The following is a 20,057-nucleotide window of genomic DNA, read 5'->3' on the forward strand; positions in this document are numbered from 1 at the left end:
GTGGCTATAGGCAGCAAAAAAGTGTAGAATAAAAAAAATGGTGGAGATTTTTTTGTCACACAATATAAGCAATTTCAAATTTTTCTTTGTCAACTTTATCATTATCACAAGGAGACTGGCAAACCCGCTATCTGATAGCACTTTTTGAGTATAGGTGCCCTTTTATGGAGACATCAGGGGTCTTCTGGACCTCAGATGCCTCCACTGCACTCATGCAACTCTGAGAAGAAAACCTTTTCCTTGATCAGCGTCTTTACCTGGCTCTTTCAGCTAGACACTGGCAGCTATGAACTATGGCCTTTATTGTTATTCATTTTATATTAGGATTATTATATTAAGAATACCATGGTCTTCTAGAGCAGGGGGTATTGTAGAATAATCCGCTCCGAGTGTCAAATATTATAGGCATGCTACAATCTTTATTTTTTTAAATTATAAACCTAACTTCCTTATGATGCTAATGCACCATGATCTCTGGATAATTTTGAGCTGTGGTTCCCTAGACCTGAAAATTACTACTACCGTACTCCTACTACTACACTCAATAGGGACAAAGATGGCAATAAAACCCTGACAGATGCTCAAAATCTGACCCGTTCTAATACAAAAAAAAAAAAAATGGTTTGGCTGGAGCTGGGCTTAATTTCAAAAGTTTCAAATAAGTAGAAACTTTTTTAAAATATAGGATCTAAAGTAAACAATGCTTGGTAGTGGACGATTTTTGGAGAACCTGTATATATTTAGAGTGCACATTTACCCCAATTTCTTGCTTCCTCCCAACATGTTCAGTCCAGTCGCATTGCCCCTCACAGGCCTCAAGTGTAGGTGTTTGACCTTTCTCTCATAAGTCCTAATTATGTCCCCAGTAGTTCTCCCTGTTCCAGGTCTAAATTGTCTGGGCTGCAAGAAATAAGTAAATTATCAAAACACACATAAAACTACTTGGATCTAAAAAAAAACAAAAAAAAAAAACTGATTTTTGTTTGCATAAAACAAAGCAAAATGATAATTTAAGGTGATGGAACAAACTCTAGTGCAGGTCATCTGTAGTAGTTGATGAATTCATAGTGGTTGTAAAACCTTGCATAAACTCAATGAAGTGACTGGCTTCAGGTGAAACAGATATGAAACAAATCCTCCTATGTAAGTTGTACCTGTTTATCTGCGGTGTTCTATCCTTTACATCTGTTCAAAGTCCAGAATTTATAGATTGTCTGAGCTATCAGAAAACAGGGGGCAGAGAGCTGAAGTTACACTCTGCAGAGCTCAGTGACAAGAGCTCAGAGTTTGGAAGGAAGGGAAGGAAGGGAGGGAGGGAAGGGAGGGAGGGAAGGGAGGGAGGGAAGGGAGGGAGGGAAGGGAGGGAGGGAGGGAAGGGAAGGGAGGGAAGGGAAGGGAGGGGAGGGAGGGAAGGAAGGAAGGAAGGGACACCACCCCCTACAGCACACAGCAACAGAGCCAAGGCTGTCAATCAGCTGGAAGTCCCTCACGTTTTTGTTTTTTCTTGGTTACAGAAAAAGTAATGTATAAACTACTTCTGCAGCATGCATTCTGCTGAAAGGGAATCATTCACCAAGGGGCATATGTAATAACATAAGTCTGAAAGACCACTCTGATATTTGCTAGTAATATTTAGTGATTTAGCATACAGACTTTACATTGATCATTGTCAAGATACTGATCGGCATAGACACTATACTAGTAATGATGGTTATAGAGTAACTGTGACAGCGTGGTAGGCAACTTGATGCTAACTGACAATGTCTGGGAGGGACACAGACGTTGCTAGTGACACTAATACAGTGATACCACTGTACTAATCACACTGGCTGTGTGACAGGAGGGATCAGGGAGGCAAAGGGTTAAGGCTCCATGCACACTGAAGCTGATAAACTGCAGTTTATTGGAGTTTGGGCGTTTTTTGTAAAAGCCCATAATCTCCACTCTATGTTAACCTATGTGTCCATGCACACATGGACGTTTTTCAGCTTTAATGAGCAGTGGAGTTTATGGGCTTTTTTCTGAACGCCAGAAATTCGCGTTCAAAGTGCCGTTTTTCAGCGGCAAAAAACGACAAACGCTCATTAACGCTCATTAACGCTCGTTCATTAGTGTTCGGCATTCTATTTTTCAATACATTGTGGGATTTTTGGAGTGTCCTCTGTGTATTTTTATAAAAAACGCCCATTAACGCTAACGCTGTAAAACGCTCATTAACGCTAGTATAAAACGCTGTTAAAAGCAGGTTTTTCAACCAGCGTTTTCTGCCAGCAATCTGGCATCCAGAAATAGCTTTTTTGAGCTTCAGTGTGCATGGAGCCTAACTGTGTGCCTAACAAGTTTATGTTTTTACTCACTGATCACCTCTCTTGGTCTTCCCTTGCATTCAGTTCTGAATGGTAACAGAAAGCAGGGTAAAAATCCAGCCAGATCTGTTTACCAACATACAGATCTCTGTGCTGTGATTGGCCACAGCTGATCAGCATATAAACAGCCAAAATGATTGGCTGTAACCTGCTGACAAACTTGTGCATTGTCTGGTCACAGCATAGGTTAGCTTGGATGTATGTGCCTCTAAACCAGGGATATGCAATTAGCACACCTCCAGCTGTTACAGAACTATAAGTCCCATGAGGCATAGCAAGAAACTGACAGATAAAGTGAATGGTACGAATAAGGAAAAGCTGGAAAAACACGTTGCAGCTAATTGGAAACAAAAGTAAACATAGGAGGTTCACCAATCTGTGAAAAGCAAAGTTTAAAAATTGCTAGAAAATGCCAGAAGAATGTTCCTCAACATAAAACTGCAAAGACCTTAAAGTGGTTGTAAACCCTTACAAACCACTTTGGCCTACAGGTAAGCCTAGATTAACCACTTGCCGACCGCCGCACGCCGATGTACGTCGGCAGAATGGCACGGGCAGGCATAAGGGCTTACATGTACGTCCTTGCCTGCCCGCCGGTCGGGGGCCCGATCGGGCCCCCCGCCCGGTGCCAGCGGTGGTCGGTATTCGTTCGGGAGCGATCCCGGACGAGGGGACGGCCATTCATTCATGGCCACCCCCTCGCAATCGCTCCCGGCGAATGAAAATGTCCGGTGACATCACTTCCTCTCCTGTAATGTAAACACAGGAGAGGAAGTGATGTATTCTCTCCTCCGTGTCGGTAGTTTTCGTTCCGGCACCGAGGAGAGAGGTTCGGTGAGTTGCACCAACACACCACACATACAGTAGAACATGCCAGGCACACTCACACCCCCCCTTTACCCCCCGATCACCCCCCCAATTACCCCTGCCCCCCCAGTCACAGTGACACCAATTGCTTTTTTTTTTTTTTGCATTGGTGTCATTTGTGACTGTAGTGACTGTTAGGGCAGTTAGGGTTAGCCCCCTTTAGTTCCAATGTGCCCCCCTAACCCCCCCAATAAAGGTTTAACCCCGTGATCACCCCCCGTCGCCAGTGTCACTAAGGCTGGGTTCACATTGCAGCGGTTTATGAGATCGAATGTGATTCGCACCGCACTGCAGTGCAAATCACATCCGATCTCTGTGCGATTCGAGTTCAGCCATACAGATAGTATGGCTGAATTCGTGTCGCACCCACCGCACCTGCCGCAAATTCGCACGGGACCCTTTTTTTGGCCCGCAGCAGAATCGGATCGCATGGGTGTTCACACCATGCGATCCGAGTTTGCAGATCGCACTGCGATATGCGAACTGATCTGGGGGTGTCATTAACATTTCACTGACACTCCCAGCAGTTCGCATAGGGCAGTGTGAACTGCCGCCGGGAGGCATGCGATGCGGGAACCCGCCGCGGATTCATGGCGTTCCCGCATCGCTCCAGTGTGAACCCAGCCTAATAAGCGATAGTTTTTCTGATCGTTGTATTAGTGTCACAGGTGACGCTAGTTAGGCAGGTAGGTATTAAGGTTCGCCGCAGCTTTTTATAGCGCCAGGGACCCCCATATACTACCGCATAAAGCCCCCTGATTGCCCCCTAGTTAACCCTTTCACCAGTGATCACCATATAACTGTTACAGGTGACGCTGGTTGGTTAGTTATTTTTTTATAGTTTCAGGGCACCCGCCATTTATTACCTAATAAAGTTTTAACCCCCTGATCACCCGGCGGGTGTCATTTGTGACTGTAATAACTGTTAGGGCAGTTAGGGTTAGCCCCCTTTAGTTCTAAGGTACCCCCCTAACCCCCCCAATAAAGGTTTAACCCCGTGATCACCCCCCGTCGCCAGTGTCACTAAGGCTGGGTTCACATTGCAGCGGTTTATGAGAACGGATGTGATTCGCACCGCACTGCAGTGCAAATCACATCCGATCTCTGTGCGATTCGAGTTCAGCCATACAGATAGTATGGCTGAATTCGTGTCGCACCCGCCGCACCCGCCGCAAACTCGCACGGGACCCTTTTTTTGGTCCGCAGCAGAATCGGATCGCATGGGTGTTCACACCATGCGATCCAAGTTTGCAGATCGCACTGCGATATGCGAACTGATCTGGGGGTGTCATTAACATTTCACTGACACTCCCAGCAGTTCGCATAGGGCAGTGTGAACTGCCGCCGGGAGGCATGTGATGCGGGAACCCGCCGCGGATTCGTGGCGTTCCCGCATCGCTCCAGTGTGAACCCAGCCTAATAAGCGATCGTTTTTCTGATCGCTGTATTAGTGTCACAGGTGACGCTAGTTAGGCAGGTAGGTATTTAGGTTCGCCGCAGCTTTTTATAGAGCCAGGGACCCCCATATACTACCGCATAAAGCCCCCTGATTGCCCCCTAGTTAACCCTTTCACCAGTGATCACCATATAACTGTTACAGGTGACGCTGGTTGGTTAGTTATTTTTTTTATAGTTTCAGGGCACCCGCCATTTATTACCTAGTCTCACTAGTGTACCCCTAAATTTAGGGGTGTCTACTTTCCAAAATGGGGTCATTTGGGGGGGGGTTTGTGCCATCTTGGCATTTTATGGCCTTCAAAACTGTAACGCCCTTAGAAAGCCTGAAGGCGGTGCTTGGTTTTCGGGGCCCCGTACGCGGCTAGGCTCCCAAAAAGTCCCACATATGTGGTATCCCCGTACTCAGGAGAAGCAGCAGAATTTATTTTGGGGTGTCATTTCACATATGCCCATAGCATGTGTGAGCAATATATCATTTAGTGACAACTTTGTGTAAAAAAAAAAAAAAAAAAAAATTTTTTTTGTCATTATTCAATCGCTTGAGGCAAAAAAATAAAATATTCAATGGGCTCAACATGCCACTTATCAATTTCCTTAGGGTGTCTACTTTCCAAAATGGGGTCATTTGGGGGGGTTTTGTACTGCCCTGCCATTTTAGCACCTCAAGAAATGAGATAGGCAGTCGTAAACTAAAAGCTGCGTAAATTCCAGAAAACGTACCTTAGTTTGTAGATGTGACAACTTTTGCGCAAACCAATAAATATACAATTATTGACTTTTTTTTTACCAAAGACATGTGGCTGAATACATTTTGGCCTAAATGTATGACTAAAATTGAGTTTATTGGATTTTTCTAATAACAAAAAGTAGAAAATATCATTTTTTTTCAAAATTTGCGGTCTTTTTACGTTTATATCGCAAAAAATAAAAATCGCAGAGGCAATCAAATACCATCAAAAGAAAGCTCTATTTGTGGGAAGAAAAGGACGCAAATTTTGTTTGGGTACAACATTGCATGACCGCGCAATTACCAGTTAAAGCAGCGCAGTGCCAAAGTGTAAAAAGATCTCTGGTCATTTACCAGCAAAATGGTCCGGTCTGAAGGTGGTTAAGGCTTACCTGTAGGTCCAAGAAATATCTCCTAAACCTATACGGTTTAGGAGATATTTGCCTGAAGACAGGCACCGCTGTCTACGGCGCATGCGCCGTAGACAGCGGCGCGCAGGCGCACTGAGCGCGGCATTGTCGATGGGGAAGTTGCCGCGCGTGTCGGCTCCCGTGCGCATGCGCGGGAGTGACGTCATCGCGGCTTCACCGAATGACAGCGGCGGAGCTGAGAGACCCCACTGAGAAGATGGATGCACCGGACTACAGGGGACAATGGTGACATCGTTGGCTCCTGTGTCAGGTAAGTGACACATAATGGACTACTATGCGATGCATAGTAGTCCATTATGCTTTACCTTTGCAGGGAATGAAAGAGGAAGTAAACTAATCAGGGTTTACTTCCTCTTTAAATATATCATCTACAGTTCATACAGTGGGTATAGAAAAGAATCTCCCCCCCCCCCCCTTTAAAATAATCACATTTTGTTGCTTTGCAGCCGGAAACAAAGACAGACACAATGTTTGTTTTATCCAGCCATATTTACTCAGTGCAACTTATAACATCCAAGTGAAAGATATATCAACATGTAAGAAAAAAGAAAAAATAAATAAAAAAAACAGAATCACCGAGTTGGAAAAAGGATCACCCCCTTCTAAAAAGGGCTTTTAAACTCAAATCAGGTGGAGCTAATCACCTTCTCAATGGCATACAAAGCCATTTGACTCAACTGTGATTAATGGTGGTTATTTTGATCACCTCAGCATTAAAAGCTTTCCTGGAGCATTTCGGTCGATGGTAGTGCAACTAAAGCAATCAACTATGGATGACAGGGCACTGTCACCAGGATCTACGGGATAAAGCTGTGGACAGGTACAAGTCAGGCGATGGACACAAAAAATGATTTTACTGAAAATTTAAAACGTTTTCCAGAATAACAAGAGAAATAAAGCAATATAAAAACGAAATGTGAACTGAAAATAGCAGTACGCTAGGGCCGAAACAACTAATCTATTATGAAATTAATCAATTACTATTTTCATAATCGTTTAATCGGGCAGTATTATAATGGGGTTAAAAAAAAAAAAACAGCCCTTTAGACCCCTTTCACACGAGGGCGTTTTGCAGGCGCAATAGCGTTAGAAATAGCGCCTGCAAAACACCCTAAAGAAGCTGCACCATTGTGTGTAATGTGAAAGACGGAGGGCTTTCACACTACAGCGGTGCGCTGGCAGGACGTCAGAAAAAAGTCCTGCCAGCAGCTTCTTTGGAGCGGTGAAGGAGCGGTGTGTTTACCGCTTCTCCACCGCTGCTCCCCATTGAAATCAATGGAGCAGCTCTGTGATACTGCCGGCAAAACGCCGCTATTGCGACGTATTGCCGGCTGTTTTAACCCTTTCGCGGCCGCTAGCGTGGGGTAAAAGCGCCCCGCTAGCGGCCGAAATGCGCCGCAAATCCGGCGCTAAAAATAGCGGCGTTTTATTGCCCATGCTATCGGCGGTGTGGTGTGAAAGGGGTCTTATAGTACAAAATTAGCAAATCGCTACTGTAAATATTGCTTTCACAGTTCTACAGTGAAAAAAAAATGAACCTCTTACTAGTAGTGATGATTTGTTTTTTTGTAATATAAAGGGCTATGTCTAGTTTTTTTAACTCCATTATATTACTAAACGTCTTGGACCTGGTTCACATCTATGTGTTTTTTGGTACTTTTTGCAGAAACGCACTACAGTTCAGTTACATGTTTCCTATGGGACACGTTCACATGCTTTTTTCAGCCGCTGCGTATTTGGAAAGGGTCGGGGACTATTTTTTTTTTTTAACGCAAAACTGCTTTTTTACTTCAATGGAGAAGCTTCAGAAAAGCATGTAATGCGTTTTTGCAGCAATTTGTGTTTTTTAATCTGCCCAACAACAAATTGTCCCAAAAAATGCAAAAAACGCAAATCACAGGCACAAAAATCAAAAACGCGCAGCAAAAAGCACTGCAGAAACAGATCAAAAGCAAACTATAGATGTGTAACCGAGCCTTGTGCTGGCCAAGAATATTCATACGAAAAATCTTTGTACATTTGCTGAATGAAAGAATGTGGTTTGAAATTCACTTGTTTTTAACATTCTGTTTTTAAAATGAATGTAATTTCTGATAAAAACCACATACACTGTCTGAAAATTCCCTTGACCAAGAAGATTTCTATTATTTCAAAATTTTCCCATCACTGTGGCTGAAAATGTGCGCCGTTTTGACACCACTAATGATTAGAAAATCGAAAGAACGTTCTTAACCACGTAACAACCGCCCCATAGCCGAATGACGACTACAGGGCGGTTTCTTAACTCTGGGAGGCCGTCATATGACATCCTCCCAGAATTCCGCTCTCGCGCGCCCCCGCCCCCCCTGGGGCGCGCACTCGAGAGCATCCGTGACTGCCGGGTCCACAGGACCCGGCGCATCACGGATCACGGTAAATGCCCGCTCATCGCGGCCGTTTACCACGTGATCGCTCCGTCAAATGACGGAGCGATCACTTGTAAACAAACCAGCGTCATGTTATGACGCCGGTTCCTCCCTCCCCTCTCTGTACCGATAGGTACAGTGGAGGGGGAAGAGATCGGTGTCAGCAGCGATGTGTGCTGCATCTGCAGTGCCCACATCGCTGCGCACCGAAATTTAACCCTGCAATACCCAGCCAATACTCTGCCATACTCAGAGATGCCCAGCCATACTCTGTGACACCCCCCCCCCCCCCCCCCTCCGGTGCTTCTACCGACTCGCCAATACGATCAAAGCCAGAATTTTTATTTTATTTTTTTTATTTTTATTTTTTTCAGGCTTCCCAGCCTAGAGGTGAGATGTGGGGTCTTATTGACTCCATATCTCACTGTAAAGAGGACCTGTCATGCCATATTCCTATTACAAGGGATGTTTACATTCCTTGTAATAGGAATAAAAGTGATCAAAAAAATTATTTTTGGTGAAAAAATGTCAAACTAAAATAAAGTAAAATGAACAATAAAAAAAAAAAAATGTAAAGCGCCCCTGTCCCCATGTGCTCGCATGCAGAAGCGCACGCATACGCAAGTCCCGCCCACATATGAAAATGGTGTTCAAACCACACGTGAGGTATCGCTGCGAACGTTAGAGCGAGAGCAATAATTCTAGCCCTAGACCTCCTCTGTCACTCAAAACATGTAACCAGTAAAAAAAATGTAAGCGTTGCCTATGGGGATTTTTAAGTAGCGACGTTTGGCGCCATTCCACGAGCGTGTGCAATTTTGAATAGTGACATGTTAGGTATCTATTTACTAAGCGCAACTTCATCTTTCACATTATGCAAAAAATTGGCTAACTTTACTGTTTTTTTTATTTTTATTTTTAAGCACAAAACTGTTTTTTTCCCAAAAAAAACGCGTTAGAAAAATTGCTGCGCAAATACCGTGCAAGATAAAAAGTTGCAACAACCACCATTGTATTCTCTACGGTCTTTGCTTAAAAAAAAAACAATGTTTTGGGGTTCCATGTAATTTTCTAGCAAATAAATGATGATTTTTACATGTAGGAGAGAAATGTCAGAATTGTCCTGGGTGCTCCAGAACGCCTGATGGTGCTCCTTGCATGTTGGGCCTCTGTATGTGGCCACACTGTGTAAAAGTCTCATACATGTGGTATCACCATACTCGGGAGTAATAGCAGAATGTGTTTTGGGGTGTAATTTGTGGTATGCATATGCTGTGTGTGAGAAATAAACTGATAATATGACAATTTTGTGAAAAAAAGTTACAAAAAAATCTTGATTTTTCAAAGAATTGTGGGAAAAAATGACAACTTCAAAAAACTCACCATGCCTCTTACTAAATACCTTGGAATGTCTTCTTTCCAAAAAGGGGTAATTGAAATAGGCCGTCAGTACTTCCGGTGTGATACATTTTCAGATATTGGCACCATAGCTTGTGGACTCTAACTTTCACAAAGACCAAATAATATCCACCAATTTGTACTTATTTTTACCAAAGATATGTAGTAGTATAAATTTTGGCCAAAATTTATGAAGAAAAATTACTAATCTGCTAAATTTTATAACCGAAACAAAGAAAAATTCATTTATTTATTTATTTTTTTACAGAATTTTCGGTCTTTGTTCTTTTATAGCACAAAAAATAAAAAAACCCAGCAGTGATTAAATACCACCAAAAGAAATCTCTATTTGTGTGAAAAAAAGGACAAAAATTTCATATGGGTACAGTGTTGCATGACTGAGTAATTGTCATTCAAAATGTGAGAGCACCGAAAGCTGAAAATTGGTCTGGTTATTAAGGGTGTTTAAGTGCCCAGTGGTCAAGTGGTTAAAATTATTTTTTTTTATTTATTTTTTTTTTAAATAAAAAAAAATTGATGTCTGAGTCTGATGATATTTACCAGATTCAAACTTGAATAGTATATACATTATATCTCCCCTAATAATATATACAGTATATCTCCTCTAATAGTATATACAGTATATCTCTGTTATTCTCAGAGTGGATTAGATATTTTGCTCCCTAACCATATAGTTGAATAGAGATATTCAAGAATAAATTTGCCTTTTCTTAAACTTTACATATTTTACTTTACTAAATTATACACCACACTTTTTTTTAAGTTTATTAAACAATTAATCAAAACAAAAATCGGCCAACTAACCAATTATGAAAATAATCGTTCGTTCCAGCCCTACAGTACGCAATGTACAAATGTTGCTCCACGAGCACAAAGTGAGATACAAAAAAAATAAAAATAAAAAATTCAAAGGCTTCATCAATGCCTAGAAGCACAATGAAGTCTTACAAATTTGATCAAGACGTCGCTACAAACTGGATGAAAGAGCCAGGAGGAAACTAGTCAGAGAGGCTACCAAGAGGCCTACAGCAACTCAGAAGCAGTTGTGGCTTGTATGGGAGGGTTGCAAGAAAAAAGGTACTCTTAAAAAAGGCCACATGCAGTCACAACTGAGCTTTGCCAAAATGCACCTTGAAGATTCTGAGGCCACGTGGAAAAGGGTGCTATGGTCAGACGAGACTAAAATTTTTATTTATTTGGCCTCAACACCAAATGATAAGTCTGGCAGAAATCCAATACAGCTCACCATCCACATAACATCATTCCTACAGTAAAACATGGAGGCGGTAATATCCTGTTATGGGAGTGTTTCTCTGCAGCAGAGACTGGAGCACTTGTCAGGATAGAAGGAAAAATAGATGGGGCAAAATATTGTCAAATTCTTGAGGAAAATCTGCTGCCCTCTACCAGAAAGTTGTCAATGGGAAGAGGTGGTTTACCTTCCAACATGACAATGACCCAAAGCACACAGCAAAAATGACAACGCAGTGGTTGAAGAAAAAAGGTCAATGTCCTCGCATTGGCCTAGTCAGAGCTCAGACTTAACCACTTCAATACCGGCCTATTCTGGCATGGCACTCCTACATGTAAAAATCATAATTTTTTCGCTAGAAAATTACTCAGAACCCCCAAACATTATATACGTTTTTTTTAGCAGACACCCTAGGGAATAAAATGGCCATTGCAACGTTTTTATCTCGCATGGTATTTGCACAATTATTTTTCAAATGCCTTTTTTTTGGAAATAAAACAGTTTCAGGAATTAAAAAATAACAAAACAGTAAAAAAAGTTAGCCCAATTTTTTTGTATAATGTAAAAGATAATGTTAGCCAAGTAAATAGATACCCAACATGTAACGCTTTAAAATTGTGCACACTCATGGAATGGCGCCAAACTTCAGTACTTAAAAATCTCCATAGGCGACGCTTTAAAAAGTTTTACAGTTACAGAGGAGGACTAGCACTAGAATTGGTGCTCTCACTTTAACGCACGCGGTGATACCTCACGTGTGGTCTGAACGGCGTTTACATATGTGGGCGCCACTTTTTTTTTTCCTTTTTTACATTTACTTTTTTTGATCACTTTTGTTCTTATTACAAAGGATGTAAACATCCCTTGTAATAGGAATCTATTGTGAGAGGTCCTCTTTACGGAGAGATGCCAAGTCAATAACACCCTACATCTCTCCTCCAGGCTGTAAAGCATGAGATTGGGAAAAAATTCACCAATCTCATGCTGACAGCCGCAAATACGGCTTTGTTTACATGTGGAGTCTGGGCGTGAGGTCATAACGTCTGGATGACCATTTGGTCACTGGAAATCTCTATGGTCGTTATCCGGCGGCGGACGATTCTTTCTCCTGGCCCACGATGGCACGGGAGAGCCCAGAGAAGAACTGGATGGTGGCGGGAGATGTCCCCTCCCATCGCCTATAAGAACGATCAAGTGGCAGAACTGCCGCTATGATTGTTCTCATCATGCACCAAATTGCCGCCTGCAAACAACGATATCTGAATGATGCCTGCAGATGCAGACACCATTCAGATATCCCCGCACAAAGTCAAGGACGTCATATGACGGCGTGTGGTATTGAAGTGGTTAAACACCATTAAAAATCTGTGGAATGACTTGAAGACTGCAGTCTACCAACAGTCACCATCAAATTTAACTGAACTTGATCAGTTCTGCAAAGAAGAGTGGGAAAATATTGCAGTCTAGATGTGCAAAGTATCCCAACAGACTAAATGCTGTAATTAAAGCAAAAGGTGGTTCAATAAAATACTGACACAAGGGGGTGATCCTTTTTCCAAATCAGCAATTCTGTTTTTGATTTTTTTTTTCCCCTCAGATATGATGGTGTTATATCCTTCACTTGGACGTTATAAGTTGCACTGAGTAAATACAGCTAGATAAAACAAAAAACTTCATTTCAGTCGGCAAAGCAACAAAATGGGACTTTAAAAAGGGGGTGATCATTTTCTATACCCACTGTAATATCAAAATATTCTGAGAATAATTCTCTGTGGGCTAGGGACAAGGCTGAATCAAAATACTAGATGCCTGTGATCTTTGGGCCTCAGATGGAAGTGCATTAACCGCTTGCTGACCACCCAATAGCAGTTTTACTGCTACAGGGTGGCAGCTGTGATTCTGCACTTCCGGCTTCTGCTGCGATTTACAGCAGAAGCCGATCTGCGGGCGTTAGGCGCCCAATGTCTGCCGGCACCTGCCGATCATCGGGCAGAGACTCAGAACGGAGCGATGCCTAGGTAAACAAGGCAGATGTCCATTCTGACAGGGGGGTAAGGGATGGATTTTGTTTTCCTACAAAGCAGGGACTAAAATCCATCTCTTCCCCCAGTAAAAGCAGCACACATAATAAACACAAATACTGGCTAGACCCAGTTAACCCTTTGATCGCCCTACATGTTTAATCCCTTCCCAGCCGGTGTCATTAGTACAGTGAAAGTGCATATTTTTAGCACTGTTCACTGTATTAGTGCCACTGGTTCCCACAAAGTGTCAAAAGTGTCAGTGTTAAAGTGGAACTGCGATATTGCAGTGGACATTCTAAGTTGCTGATGGCCGCCATTACCAGTATCAAAAAAAAATTCATAAAAAAATCCATAAATATATACCAGTTTGTAGGCACTATAACGTGCACGTAAAGCAATCAATATATACGCTTAATGATATTTTTTTTCAAAAACATGTAGCAGAATACATATTGGCCTAAATTTATGAAGAAATTAGGATTTTTTAATTTTAATTGGAAACGTTTTATAGCAAAGTAAAAAAAAAAGTTTTTTTTTTTTACAAACAAAAACACAGTGGTGATCAAATACCACGAAAAAAAAGCTATTTTTGGGGAAAAAAAATTACATACATTTCATTTGGATACAGCATTGCATAATCGTGCAATTGTCAGTAAAAGTAACGCAGTGCTTGATCGCAAAAAATGGCCTGGTAATGAAGGTGGGTATTGCTCAGGACACACCTTTGCAGTTTAAGACATTTCTGCAGTGCTTTTTGCAAACGATTTTGCCACGATTTGCATTCGTTATGCTTTTTTTTGGTCAATTAGTTGTTGGGCAGATTAATAAATGTGAAAAGCTGCAAAAACGCACTACATGCTTTTCTGCAGCTTCACCATTGATGTCTATTGAACCAAAAAAGCACTGTTTTACGTATTAAAAAAGTCCCTGACCGTTTCCAGAAACGCAGAGGCTAAAAAAACATAGATGTGAAAAAGTTTCCCATAGGAAACCATGTTAAATGAACTTGATTGCGTTTTTTCAAAAAGAACAAAAAAAATAATAAAAAAATAAAAAATAAAACACTGGTATGAACCAAGCCTGTATTTTCCGGAGGTGAAGTGGTTAAAAAAAAAAAAAGATTCTGGGGTGGACATCACTGCATGGGCTCAGGAATACTTCCAAAAATCCTTGTCTGTGAACACAGTTTGCTTTGCCATCCACAAATGTAAGGAAAAGCTCTATCATGCAAAGAAACTTCAACGGCAACATTTCTGAACATGATCCAGAAACACTATCTTCTTCTCTGGGCCAAAGTTCATAAAAATGGTCTGTTGCAAAGTGGAAAACTGTTCTGTGCTCAGACAACATGAAATTTGACATTCCCTTTGGCATCCATGGGTGCCACATCCTCTGTACTAAAATGGAGCAGGACCATTCAGCTAGTTATCAGAGCTCAGTTCAAAAACTTGCATCCTTGATGGTATGGGGGTGCATTAATGCACATGGAATGGGCAGGTTGCTCATTTGGAAAGGCACAATCAAGGATGAAAGATATAGCTAGATTTTAGAGCAGCATATGCTCCCATCCAGATTAAGTTTTTTTCAGTGAAGGCCTTCCATATTTCAGCAGGACAATGCTAAACTGAATTCTGCATCTATGACAACAGCATGACTTCACAGTAGAAAAGTCCAGGTAATTTATATACAGAGAATACTATCTGTATTCTTTTTGTATCTTTTATGGCCATTGTTTATTACGGAAATAACCCCTTCATTTGCACAATCACAAACTTGCCAGTGTACTGGCGTAGTTCTCGGCTCTTAAAGGGGGAAAAGGTGTTGTGTGACCTTTACCATTTAAAAAGGTCCTCATGAGAAGGTGAGAACCCATCTAGTTTGCTTCTGGTTTTGGGTTGAGAAGAGTATATATATGTTATGGATAAGGAAGTTTCATAGTTTTAATCACATGGGCTGCATTTTTAAACTGGAAAGTTGCATATTGCAGTTGCTCAAATCTTTGTGATCTTTTGGCACAAATGATTTTAAAGTTTATTTACAGTGCCTTGCGAAAGTATTCGGCCCCCTTGAACTTTTCAACCTTTTGCCACATTTCAGGCTTCAAACAAAGATATAACATTTTAATTTTTTGTGAAGAATCACCAACAATTGGGACACAATTGTGAAGTGGATCGAAATCTATTGGATAATTTAAACTTTTTTAGCAAATAAAAAACTGAAAAGTGGTGCGTGCAAAATTATTCGGCCCCTTTACTTTCAGTGCAGCAAACTCACTCCAGAAGTTCAGCGAGGATCTCTGAATGATCCAATGTTGTCCTAAATGACTGATGGTGATAAATAGAATCCACCTGTGTGTAATCAAGTCTCTGTATAAATGCACCTGCTCTGTGATAGTCTCAGGGTTCTGTTGAAAGCGCAGAGAGCATCATGAAGACCAAGGAACACACCAGGCAGGTCCGTAATACTGTTGTGGAGAAGTTTAAAGCCGGATTTGGATACAAAAAGATTTCCCAAGCTTTAAACATCCCAAGGAGCACTGTGCAAGCGATCATTTTGAAATGGGAGTATCAGACCACTGCAAATCTACCAAGACCTGGCCGTCCCTCTAAACTTTCAGCTCAGACAAGGAGAAGACTGATCAGAGATGCAGCCAAGAGGTCCATGATCACTCTGGATGAACTGCAGAGAACTACAGCTGAGGTGGGAGAGTCTGTCCATAGGACAACAATCAGTCGTACACTGCACAAATCTGGCCTTTATGGAAGAGTGGCAAGAAGAAAGCCATTTCTCAAAGATATCCATAAAAAGTCTCGTCTAAAGTTTGCCACAAGCCACCTGGCAGACACACCAAACATGTGGGAGAAGGTGCTCTGGTCAGATGAAACCAAAATCAAACTTTTTGCCCACAATGCAAAACGATATGTTTGGCGTAAAAGCAACACAGCTCATCACCCTCAACACACCATCCCCACTGTCAAACATGGTGGTGGCAGCATCATGGTTTGGGCCTGCTTTTCTTCAGCAGGGACAGGGAAGATGGTTAAAATTGAGGGGAAGATGGATGCAGCCAAATACAGGACCATTCTGGATGAAAACCTGTTGGATTCTGCAAAAGACCGGAAACTGGGACGGAGATTTATCTTCCAACAAGACAATGATCCCAAACATACAGCAAAATCTACAAAGGAATGGTTCACAAATAAACGTATCCAGGTGTTAGAATGGCCAAGTCAAAGTCCAGACCTGAATCCAATCGAGAATCTGTGGAAAGAGCTGAAAACTGCTGTTCACAAACGCTCTCCATCCAACCTCACTGAGCTCGAGCTGTTTTGCAAGGAAGAATGGTCAAGAATTTCAGTCTCTCGATGTGCAAAACTGATAGAGACATACCCCAAGTGACTTGCAGCTGTAATTGCAGCAAAAGGTGGCTCTAAAAAAGTATTAACGCAAAGGGGGCCGAATAATTTTTCACGCCCCACTTTTCATTTTTTTAATTATTTAAAAAAGTTTCAAAAATCCAATATTTCGTTGCACTTCACAATTGTGTCCCACTTGTTGGTGATTCTTCACAAAAAATAAAAATTTTATATCTTGATGCTTGAAGCCTGAAATGTGGCAAAAGGTTGAAAAGTTCAAGGGGGCCGAATACTTTCGCAAGGCACTGTATATGGATTTATTATTGTATACATTTGGATTTTTAACAATTTTGTGTTTTTATCACATTGCAGGTGATTTGAGTTTGAATATTGTAAGGAAAAATGTATGAGTTTTTCATGGTTTAACATGGTATGTTTGTACACACATTTTACACAGGCATTTAATTAAAAGATGAAGTAAACTCCAATCCTTGACTCTTACCTATAGGTATATCTATAATAAGGCTTACCTACAGGTAGTGTAAATATCTCCCAAACGTGCACCATTTAGGACATCTTAACTGTACATGCAGCCAGTTACATCACCACCCGGATGTTCCTTCAGAGTCCTGTGGCAGCTCCCACGCGCATGGGTAGAACGGACATCATCGAGACTCTGGCCAGTCGCACAGCTGGAGTCCGCGAACCCGGAAGGAAGACCGCGTGAAGATGGGAGTGCCTCCAGCGGTGACAGCTCAGTGCTGGAAGGGCTGTTTTAAAGGCAAGTTTAACATAATGTGCTAGTAAGCGATGCATACTAGCACATTACCTTGCAGGGTACAAAAAAAACGCCTAGCTGTTTGCTACCGCTTTAATTCTGAATGCTGCAGCTGTTTTTGTCTTATTTTATTTTAAGAGAATTATTTTTTAGGGTGAGAGCAAAGTTTTTGTTTATATAATGGAGTTCACAGGTATGCTTAACTGACCTGCCTGCAGTCCATTCCAGACCCTTTACCAATTGAAACTATTTGATGCATCTAGAAATGAAAAATACGACAAAGATGACAGCACTGTTGAGCAGTTAGAATCCTATATCAGGCAAGAATGGGACAAAATTCCTTTCTCAAAACTCCAGCAACTTATCTACTCAGTTCCCAGACAGAAATGATGCTTCAATTTCAATTTTTTCTTTCTTATAATTGGTACATCTTCCCAGTTTAAACACGTGTTACGTTTTCTAGTGTGAATAAATTGGTTTATGATATTTGCAAACCATTGCAATGTTTTCATGTCCCAACTTTTATTGGGAATTGGGGTTGTACTTTTTTTTTTCCCCCCATACAAAAAGGAGGAAAACACACTGAAAAGATTATGCTTTCTTTTCAAAAATACATTAAACTGCAGACAAGCGAGCTGATAGAAGCAAAAACATTGTCAACTTGCCTTGTGTTCTCTAAGCTCAGGGATGGATCCATCACTTTCTTCAAGGCTGAGCAAGTTTACATCACTATGAATAAGAATAAAAAGTAATGTGTATACAAAATTTTACATGGCTTGTTCTCATTTATATTTATAATATTTCAGACGGTTATAAATGTCACGTGGTATAAAAGGTTTCTGTTTGTGTTCTATGATAATAGATTACTGTTGATTTCAGTCCTAAATGCACAGTATACATGAATGCAAAAATTGAAAAATTATGTGCTAATCAGTCCTGGCTAAATCATGAGATGGTTAGGAAATAAACTGAAACATTTCTGCATCTGCCCCTGGTTTTACTGGCATCAGTGATTTTCCCTTCCATTCGAATAACTGTACATTACTATGAATCCTGACATTGCAGACTCTCTCATATACATCTGCTGGTATCTTTAGCAATAAAGCATGTGCCACCAAACACCTTAAAATAATTGAGCATTTACTGTGTTGGGTCTAAATGAAAAACTGTGGCAGCATAATTCCATGTACCTCACATAAAACAAATATAATCCTTGGAAATTACTAAAGTGGAGTTTCCGACAGATATTAAAAAGAATTCTTTTGTATATCAATACTCAGCATAAGTGTTTAAAAGTTAATTTCATCAATGAAAGCTGCAGGTCCGGAACAACCGGTTACTGCTGTGAGAAAAACCTTTTATTGCAATACATGATCAATGTGTAATAAAGCCATCAAAGGACTAGAAGATGTCCGACATTTGTGAACTGGGCCTTTAGGGTGACAAGTTTTTAAGCTGCTGGTTTTAGGTCTGAGTTTCCCTAGCACCCACAACCTACCCAACCGAACAAACATTTCTGGGCCAACTGCAAAAATGCTTACAGAAGCGGAGAATGCAGGGGTGTCTTCAATGTGTTGCTGCTCCTTCATTGTCCAATTACAGGTTAGAGTTGCTTTTGAACAAAAATGGACTGCCTAGTTTGCACAAACTTATAGGGATGTCAAGATCAGTGTTTCTTAGCTCCAGTCCTCAAGGCGCCCCAACAGGTCATGTTTTCAGGATTTCCCTCAGATGAAACAGCTGTTGTAATTACTAAGGCAGTGAAACTGATAAAATCATCTGTGCAACCTAGTGGAAAGCCTGAAAACATGACCTGTTGGGGAGCCTTGAGGACTGGAGTTGAGAAACACTGGTCTAGATCAATACTGGCTGAAAATAATTCACAATCCTTGGGGGGGGAAAAAAAAAAAAAAAAAAAAAAAAAAAAAAAAAAAAAACAGCTCACATATGTAGTCTTTGCAATAGCCAGTTGTCACACGCATATGTGGCAGCATGGCAGAGGGGACTGACAGCTACCAGTCACTGTTTCTAAATCGGGAGCTGGTTGGATGCCAGCTACAAATCTAGAGATCACTGACAATTATTTTGATCACACGATTAGGAAGCCCGGAAAATGCCTCTATTATCAAGAGCTCCATAAGGGGCTGTCGGGAGCCCTGCTTGAACGGGGGCTCCATTCACACCTAAAATAAACTAAAATGCCTCTTTCCCATGTAATAGGGGTGCAGAATGGGTGTGCCCTTAGCCTACATACTTTGTGTTAAAGGATGTCTCTCTCTCTTTTAGAAAACTGGGAGGTATGCAGCAGCAAGGAGAGGTGGAGGCCTACAGGAGTGTGGGATAATGTAAGTGAAACTGTGGTTTAATGTTCCCCATGACAGAAATTTTACTCTTGCTGGGGCAGTGTTTTAGAGATACTGCTAGTAAGGCTGTGCAGCTGGAAAGTAGGGTATCAATAATCCATACCTGCTGTGGTGTCAAAAGTGTGTTTAGACCACTGCAGACAAAAATGAAGATTTGAATGAGCGATGTGCAGTCCTGACAAAGAAATCTAATGATTGCTTAACAAAAAGACTGGGAGCCTTTAAGTAGAACAGTGAATATGATCAACACAAAGAAGGTGGAGATGGCAGGTCAACTTTGGGCTAGTGAGGATATAGACCCCTTCACAAGAAATTTATGTTGAATGCCGACGATATGGGCCCCTCACTGAGAGCAACCACATCCATAATTTCCTGTTTTGGGAAATATTCATGGCTGGTTATTAGTTAGTCTAAAATTGGTCTTTCTACTCTTGGATGGAGTTACGGACTCTACATTATTTCTGCCCAGTTCAGAATACAACCTCTTTCAAGTACCTAGGCATTCGAACTACCCCCGATCTATTGGACTATTGCCATTTAACTATAGCTCATTTCATTTTCTATTGCAGAGACAAGGTTAAGGTATGGTTATGGTACAGATTCTGTCTCTC

At 41.4% G+C, this 20,057-nt stretch overlaps 1 protein-coding gene across 8 annotated transcripts in view; it reads right to left on the reverse strand.

Moving 5' to 3' along the window:
* The window catches only part of SENP6 (SUMO specific peptidase 6), a 157,535-nt gene that overhangs the window by 118,074 nt on the left and 19,404 nt on the right, over positions 1-20,057 (reverse strand). For 5 of the 8 annotated variants that reach the window (XM_077487361.1, XM_077487362.1, XM_077487360.1 and 2 more), the window contains 2 exons: positions 17,749-17,812; positions 758-900 (listed from right to left, as the gene is read on the reverse strand). The exons of 1 other annotated variant lie outside the window; for it this stretch is intronic. In XM_077487361.1, coding sequence (XP_077343487.1) covers positions 758-900; positions 17,749-17,812 — 207 coding nt within the window. The remainder of the gene's footprint in view (positions 1-757; positions 901-17,748; positions 17,813-20,057) is intronic. 2 more of the 8 variants (XM_077487364.1, XM_077487366.1) reach the window with 1 other exon arrangement.

The sequence above is a fragment of the Lithobates pipiens genome, unplaced genomic scaffold, assembly GCF_037356315.1.
Source record: "Lithobates pipiens isolate NorthernLeopardFrog02 unplaced genomic scaffold, aLitPip1_a1.2 Scaffold_18, whole genome shotgun sequence".
Taxonomy (NCBI): Eukaryota; Metazoa; Chordata; class Amphibia; order Anura; family Ranidae; genus Lithobates; species Lithobates pipiens.